General features: G+C 25.6%; 1 protein-coding gene across 2 annotated transcripts in view; it reads right to left on the reverse strand.

Moving 5' to 3' along the window:
* Positions 1–6739: 6739 nt before the first annotated feature.
* Positions 6740–9123, reverse strand: part of LOC111634684 — a 21489-nt gene continuing 19105 nt past the window's right edge. For both annotated transcript variants that reach the window (XM_023379515.1, XM_023379516.1), the window contains one exon: positions 6740–8079. In XM_023379515.1, the coding sequence (XP_023235283.1) occupies positions 6802–8022 (1221 nt within the window). In that variant the 5' untranslated portion in view covers positions 8023–8079 and the 3' untranslated portion in view covers positions 6740–6801. The remainder of the gene's footprint in view (positions 8080–9123) is intronic.

Raw genomic sequence — 9123 nt, forward strand, 5'->3', positions numbered from 1 at the left:
TCTACCTGCATGCCAAATTTCAGCCCGATCCGTGGTTTGGGCTGTGCGTTGATAGATCACTATGTCAGTCACCTTTGAGTTATATATATTTAGATTCTTCCTAGATTTTGACTATTTTTGTGAGTAATTTCAACAAGACCTCATTTTCTACTTCTCGTTCACGCTTCTCTTTCAATCGGCCTTATTGATAATGGGCCAAGCTGAATTTCACATGGCATAATAACGAGCTAAAAATCTCATTGGAAAAAATGGGAAATCTAATTCTCTGAATATTATATGAGACTAATTCACTGATTATTTCTAAAGAAATAATAACGAATTTTTTTTTACTTAGTTAAAATCATAAAAGATTTTTAAAAAAATTAAGTTTTCATTTTATAATTATTATGATTCTCTTTTTTATAGACTATTATTCCTGTAATGAAAATTTTCTTGCTTATTAGAAAATATCTTAGCATTTTATATCTGATGATTTTATTTTAAAATATAGTTTTATCTTCAAATATGAAGAGCGAAAATATACATAACGTTAAAAAAAAATACAGAATTATAATTTTCAAACTATGCAAACTTTACGTAAACGTATCATAAATTAACCTAATTTGAATATTCATAGATTGCGAATGATTTTGATTTACTCTCATCCTAATATAGCTTGCTACTTTAATATTTTGATATCAATATAATACAATTTATGAACTATGATCAGTCTGCTTGTAAAATAAAACTTCTATAATTATTTGTTATATAAAAGATTACCGCATTATGTAGAATAAAGAAAAACTTCTTCAATATCATTTTCTAGTTATATAAGCTTTATCTGACGGGAGATTAAAACTATCAAGGTAAAAATGTGATCATCAGATCAAAATCTTATGCCAAGGATATCTGTCTGGATGATGGTAGACATCCTTGACCGTCTTTCTTGTCTACAATATTTGTTGAGATAATTGAGAAGAAAGCTATATTTAACTAATGCAAATATTTTTCTGAATGACACACACTATTTGAAATTAAATAAATAGATTTACGTATAGAAGAAATGTATTGATAATGAATGTAAATAACGACCAATATTATCAGTCACTACTACTAATTAGTTACGCCTAGTACTTGGCGTTAGAGCCATTATATAATTATAGAGAAATAACAACACGTATTAGACGTCATATTCGCTGAATTGTTTTTAAACATTTAATTTAAATAAATAAAAAAATCTGGTTTTAATTTAAAAAACCAGAGATGTATAAGAATTTCAGAAATNATTTCCTGTTTAAAAATATGGATTAATCATGAGTGTATAAAATAACAACAACAATAATAAGCCAGAAATTGGATGTAAAACTTTTATCTCTACAATTACATTACATATGAAAACTAAATTCATGTGGATAAATCTAATTTAATGATGTCAACCTGCGCGTATTTTGGAATCTTCTACCTCCTTAAGACTTTTATATTTCAATTCTTCCTAGATTTTGACTATTTTTGTGGGTAATTTCAACAAGACCTTATTTTCTACTTCTCGTTCACGCTTCTCTTTCAGTCGGTCTTATTGATAATGGGCTAAGCCAGGGGTCGGCAACCTTTTGAGTCGGAAGAGCCAAAATTACAATTTACAAAATTTCAAAGTTTTTAAAGAGACACAAAAATTTTTTTGCCAACAATAAATAGTACTCGCATAAATAAAGTTTTTTGATAAAAAAAAAAACTAATCTATTTATTCATAAGAAAAAATATCTATTTATTCATATATAAGTAGTGTTTTTCACAACAAATTAGATAATAGAAACATCCGACGACGGCGTCATTCGAGAGCTTCCGACGGACTGACGACAGTGACGACGCGTGTCACGGGGGAGGGGTGCGGTGAAAAGCGAGTACAAGTGGCTGAGAGATAGAATCAGTGCCTAATCCTCGTTAATCGATTCAGAACGATTTTTAAATGTTTTTTTTTTTTTTTTTTTGATAAAATAAATAAAATTTTCGTATGGAACTAAAGAGCCGCATGTCGCTCGCGAGCCGCAGGTTGCCGACCCCTGGGCTAAGCTGAATTTCACGTGGTATAATAACGAGCTAAAAATCTCATTGGAAAAAATGGGAAATCTAATTCACTGAATATTATATGAGACTAATTAACTGATTATTTCTAAAGAAATAATAACGAATTTTTTTTACTTTAGTTAATATCATAAAAGATTTTTTTAAAAATTAAGTTTTCATTTTATAATTACTGTATTATGATTCTCTTTTTTATAACTATTATTCCTGTAATGAAAATTTTCTTGCTTATTAGAAAATATCTTAGCATTTTATATCTGATGATTTTATTTTAAAATATAGTTTTATCTTCAAATATGAAGAACGAAAATATACATAACGTTAAAGAAAAATACACAATTATAATTTCCAAACTATGCAAACTTTACGTAAACGTATCATAAATTAACCTAATTTGAATATTCATAGATTGCGAATGATTTTGATTTACTCTCATCCTAATATAGCTTGCTACTTTAATATTTTGATATCAATATAATACAATTTATGAACTATGATCAGTCTGCTTGTAAAATAAAACTTTTATAATTATTTGTTATATAAAAGATTACCGCATTATGTAGAATAAAGAAAAACTTCTTCAATATCATTTTCTAGTTATATAAGCTTTATCTGACGGGAGATTAAAACTATCAAGGTAAAAATGTGATCATCAGATCAAAATCTTATGCCAAGGATATCTGTCTGGATGATGGTAGACATCCTTGACCGTCTTTCTTGTCTACAATATTTGTTGAGATAATTGAGAAGAAAGCTATATTTAACTAATGCAAATATTTTTCTGAATGGCACTGACTATTTGAAATTAAATAAATAGATTTACGTGTAGAAGAAATGTATTGATAATGAATGTAAATAACGACCAATATTATCAGTCACTACTACTAATTAGTTACGCCAGTACTTGGCGTTAGAGCCATTATATAATTATAGAGAAATAGCAACACGTATTAGACGTCATATTCGCTGAATTGTTTTTAAACATTTAATTTAAATAAATAAAAAAATCTGGTTTTAATTTAAAAAAGCAGAGATGTATAAGAATTTCAGAAATCAAATCGGGATATGTGTTTTTAATAAGCTAGTTATACCGAAACAGGAGGTGGAGCTGTAGCTGATAAATACAGGCTCTCTCTCATGAAAATTTATTCAAGAAATATAGATGGGCATACATGTCTCGTAATGTACTAACAATTTGTCAGTACATTATTACCGATTTTGATTTGGTAGCGTAAAAAGAATAATTAATTTCTTCTAAAATATTTTATTTTCGAGAATCTAATAACGAAAAATTGATATTTTTATTACAGTATGATATCAAAGTTAATAGGTTGGTGTAGATTTCCTAATCAAACCAGGAATATTTTTCAGAATAACTTATTAAGTTCTGATCACTCGCAATTTTATCATAAAACTAATCACACTATATGCACAATTTTGCTTTATAATTAGCATTCATTTCACGGTTTAAATATTTAATTTTTATTTCTCTTATGAACACAGATAATTAACGAATAAAAATATTTTTTCTATAGAAGTTGTAATTTCCGAAAAACAAAGGACTAGTTTTATCAAATTATTAAAATCTTGGAATCCAAGATCTTCTATCCCATCAAAATATTTTGCGCACATATTTTACACCCTTAAAACAAATATTTTGGCCGTTTCTGTCAGTTACATTAATTTTTTTCCTTATTCAATTTCTTATCATCAACGTTATTAGCGCCGATTGACCGAATTGTCGAATTTAATGTTTCCGTTCGTGAAATACGTTCTTTAAATTCGATGGAACTATTCTATGAGCTATATTTCATGCCGTTTCTTCCTCTGTCGTACGATTCTTGCAGGGATAGTTAACCAATAATGCGTCTTTTGGAGCAAAAATTAATATAAGACTCGATCTTATTTTCGGGGAAACACGGTATACAAAAATATTTTACAATACATTTAAAGTTATTAATTTAATAGTAAACATAAAACTCTATTACATATAATGTATCTGTTCAGTGTTATAAGTTTTACGCTACTTTTACACATTAGGAATACGGTATATATAAAATGTAGTGTTTTCTACGAAAAATGTAATATTTTTAATAAGTTTTAAAGTAAAAATTTATTTATTATTTATATTATTAAATATATAAAATATATATGGCTAATAAAGGCGTTTTATCATTATTTCTAAATCTTCATTTATGAAAGATGAGATGAAAAAGTATTATTGATATTTAACCATGATTATAAATTTTTATATTAACAAAAAATGAAAAAAATTACAAATAAAAACTTTAATTAATAAATCATTTAGATTATTAAATAAGTTCTTTCTTTGATGATGATAACAAATTTTTCTCAAAATGAAAGAGAGAACTTACCTATTAATGGGAGGATAAAAAGCACGTAAAGTGCCTGCCACTTCCTCATCTTGATTCAAGAGGAATGACACTGGATGATATTTGACTAGCAGTAACAGTTCTCTAACATGCACAGGATATCATGCCACACCAGACTGACAACGTTCTAGCTCTGGATCAGAGCTAACTTCCATGTCTGTTAATATTTAACAGCCAATAGGGTAATATAAACTTAACCTCTGATCTACACTCATCAATCGCTAAAACTAATTGTTTAGCTCTTATGCTTTTCTGAACTATTTGATTCTAAATGATGATGATGATTCACCAGAGATATTTTAATGTGATTTCCTACAATTTTTAAGTTAAACTAAATCCAATTAATTTTTATTACAATATATGAGATTCAAGCTTTTCATTTTTGAAAACCACCAACTCATACCGCATCGTCATAAACATTTAAAATCTACCTAACGGTAATGATGATTCTATACGTAGGATTCTTATATTCTTATCATGCCTAAAGGTTTACAACGTCATTGGAAATACTTTATTTAACTTTTCACAGCATGTTTTGGCCTTTTTTTTTTTGCACAAATTTATGCCTTCAGTTCACAACACATGTATGCATGCCGATCTCACAATATGTGCAATACTGTGAAGTGCATCAGTTAAATATTTAATGTCTTTCTGTTCATCTGAAAGTGTAAATTAGTGTTAAAAAGGGCCAAAATATGTTATGAAAAATTAAATAAAGGATTTACGGTGACGTTGTGAATCTAGGCCTGATAGGCATATTGATATAATAATCCTACTTATAGTATCTTTTCCGTTCGCTTATTTGGAACTTATCGTCCAAATTTCTGAAGAATCTCCGAAAAAATATATCGCTGTCAGAATGGCTTTAGTTTTGGATTCGTGTCATAATGTCTTTATTTACTATAAACTAGTAATATGTAGCTTTTGGGTTTATTATATTCAAGGAATGCAAGAGCATTCCTTGCATATAATAAACCCAAAAGCTACATATTACTAAAGATTATCCGTTACTACCACCACTGTTGGCAATCTGGGCTTTTTAGTTCAGAATTTCCTTTTTTTTAAACAAATAATGGACGTTTTACGTTTATAATCAGCAAATAAACCATCTCTGTTCGATTCATAGTTAGAAATATGAACACGATATTGCTTCTTTTTTTTACGATTGGAATTTTAGTCGAAAATTATATTTATGTTAATGATTATATATCTAAATCTTTATTGTAAACAAATTAAATAGAAAAGATCTAAATATAATGTTATTAGTTTAAATTTATTGTTACGACAAACACTTCAAAATTATCTGGATCAATATAATATTTATTGATGATAACTTCTTGTTCAAATAAGATAAATTTCTGTTTATAAAAAATTTTCTTATCTGAGTTTAGAATGTCGATGGATGCGTTACGAAGTTTGATTAAATAATAGTTTAAACTTTGATATTTATTACTATAAATTCTATTTAACTTGAAACACAAATAATAAATTTTGTATTAAATAAAATGCTTAAAAAAATAAAATAAAAAAACCTTGTTATGACGTTAGAATGCATAAAATACTCCATTGGTTTTTATTTCTTATAAAGTTGAAAGCAGAAATTTGAACATTAGCTAAAAAATCAGACAAATTAACTGAATATTTCCACTTATCAAAATTAATTGATTAAATAATTTAATTATTACTCTGAAAATTTTCTCTAAGATGAAAAATAGCTTAAATCTTCAACTTTATTTCATGGTTTCAATTAAAATTTTAAAAACTACTATGGTAACAAAACAAGTTTGTTAATTAATTATAATAATAATTATTATTATTATTTGACTATTGTTCTTATTAAGATTAGAAATTATCCAAGATATAAAGTAAAAAATAAAAAAATATGAAATTATTGTTGCAAATTAATAAAAATCTATTTTATAATCTTACTAAATAGAGACCTGAGATCTGTGAGAACAAGTACAAAAGTCAAAGTTTGATGTTTGTTGATCAAACTATGCTGCTTTATTCATTTTTAAATAAAGACAACTTTTGAAGATAGTTTTCTGAAGATGCTTCTTTATATTCTGAAATTACATTTGATAAAAGTGTTAAATATTCTTATTGATGTATGATTAAATTTTATATTTTTATATCTGTTTTTTAAATTTAATTAATTACATTAAGTTATTGTCTCAAGATTGAAAAATTTAAAGATTTTTAATAATAAATATATAGCAATTATTTTGTTCAATTCATATAACTATTTTTAAAAAGTTTAAATATTTTAATTTAATCTTTTTTAAATACAAAATTTATAAAGTTAAAAATTTTTTAAATTTGAAGTAAAAAACATTATTTGGAAATTTTATGCTTCTTTTCCTTCAATATATTTAAATAATGGTGATGTAAAGAGTACATCCTTATATAACATCATGGAAGTATCTTGTATATGCTTATGAACAATATGAGTATGTTCTAAATAGCACTTTTCATAATGATGCAATACAATTTGATCAGAATATAAAATTTCTCTATCATTATTTTTTATTTTGTTTTTTCTCCAAATAGAAAGAGCTGGTTTTTTATATAAAGTTTTAGTAGAAACATTCTTTGCTAATCGTTTGGTATACTTTAAAGTTAGAAATGGAAATTTTAATGTTTCAGCTACTATATCTGGGTATTCAGTACAGAACTGATAAACATTGAATTTATATTGCATTGTATTTTCTAAAATTTTTGTTAAGTTTTGATACTTTGGCACAAAGAATTCATTTAAAGTTGTAATCATCACATTATTAGTATTATACACAAGAAGTGATCTAGCAAAGCAATCTAGATGGTATATATCTTTATCCAATGCTCCTCCTGGATAGTTCCACTTGAGAATATCAACTTTGTATTTATTGATTTTTGCATATTCTAGTAGTTTCCTACTTTTGGGAGATATTCCCTCATCATAAATAATGAAATGACTTTTTCTTATGTTGTTATGAAATGTCAAATATTCAGTTAACAAAATGACATCTTGAAAGCCACTGGAAAGAGGTTCTATACAAAATACAAATGTTGCATTTTCAGTATGTCTTGAGATATTTATGAGACTTGAATTTACAGATTTGAATGATAATGTCACTCCATAAGGCACTTTATTTATATTTGAAGGTATACATTTAACAAAAAATCCTGAGTATTTATTAGATTGCTCTTCTAATTTCACTGTACCTAATAATGGTGTAGGGTAATCATCATACCATAAAAAACATTCCATATCTGATAACTGTGTAGACATGTCTGGAATCATTGCTAATATAATAACAGATGAAGTATTTTTATCACGTTCCCAAAATGCTGAATATAAATGTAAAGAATCTACAATATGAATCCATGAAACTTCCTCTTTAATTCTAATTTCTGGCCTGACAGTTGTTTTATGGTGCTTTAATTTTGAAAATTCTTCTCTATTTCCAAATGAATTTAAAACTTCCAAGACCATTTTCATTTTGGAATATTTTCTTTCATAAATAATGACTAAAATAATAGATGTAACTGCAGCAATAACTAGTGCAAGTTGAATATATTTCCTCATATTTACTTGTCTTTCACAAAACTAAATTCTTACTTTTTAATATTATGGACATAGTTTCTGAAAAAATAAATAAATAAAGACATTATTAATTTTAAAGTTATAAAATTTTTAATAAATGTTTTATTCTTAAAATTCTTATATGAAATAAAATATAAATTATTATTTTATAAAACCAAGATTTCATTAATTAATTTTAATCACCATATTTTATGGCATATAAGACAACTCCCAGAACAGAATATTTATAAAAATATTTAATGTATTTAAGTCAACCCATGCCTTTTGTACTCAACCCCAAATTTTTTTACTGTATTATGGATAAAAAAAGAAGTAAATTTAGAATGTACACTTTTATTGATTAGGGAAAAGAGGAGTTTAAATTAAGTCATTTACAATTAAAATATTCTACATTAACACATGCAAAAGCTGCTTAGCTGTAACAAAAAAATAAAAATGAAAAGCAACCTACCAGTATTTTTCTAAGTATAAAATCATAAACTAGAAAAATCAACATTGCAGAGTTCATTTATAAATTAAAGTTAAAAAATAAATTATATGAAAACTGTACAAGCAAAAGCTGCACAGTATAAGAAAAAAAATTTCACATATATGACACAATGCAATTTTTAAACCACTATTTTGGGCAAAAGTTATGCTCTATATGCCATAAAATACTGTATATAAAGAATACATAATTTAAATCTCCTTACATAATTTTACAATCAAGAAAAATTTAAATTTTATTTATGAACTGAAATAAATAACAATACATCTTAAAAACAATGTTTCAGTTATTTTGGTTAAACTTAATTTATGGATTTAAAAATCTTTATGAATATTAAATTTTATTATATATTTATAATACTAAAGATGAAACAATCTGGAGTGAATAAAAGTATATAGACTAATAGTAAAAAACAAAAAATAAAATATAAGATAAGCAACCAGAAAAATCAGAAATTATGATTGTGTTGAATGATAATATACTCCTATATAAAATTATCTCAAGATAATTTTTACTTAAAAAAAAAATTAAAAATTTATAGATTCTAAAATATTTATTTATAAATATCTATTGAGATATTTATAGAAGAATAAAAT

Source organism: Centruroides sculpturatus, unplaced genomic scaffold (assembly GCF_000671375.1).
Source record: "Centruroides sculpturatus isolate CEXI.00-Female unplaced genomic scaffold, Cexi_2.0 scaffold930, whole genome shotgun sequence".
In the NCBI taxonomy this organism is placed as follows: domain Eukaryota; kingdom Metazoa; phylum Arthropoda; class Arachnida; order Scorpiones; family Buthidae; genus Centruroides; species Centruroides sculpturatus.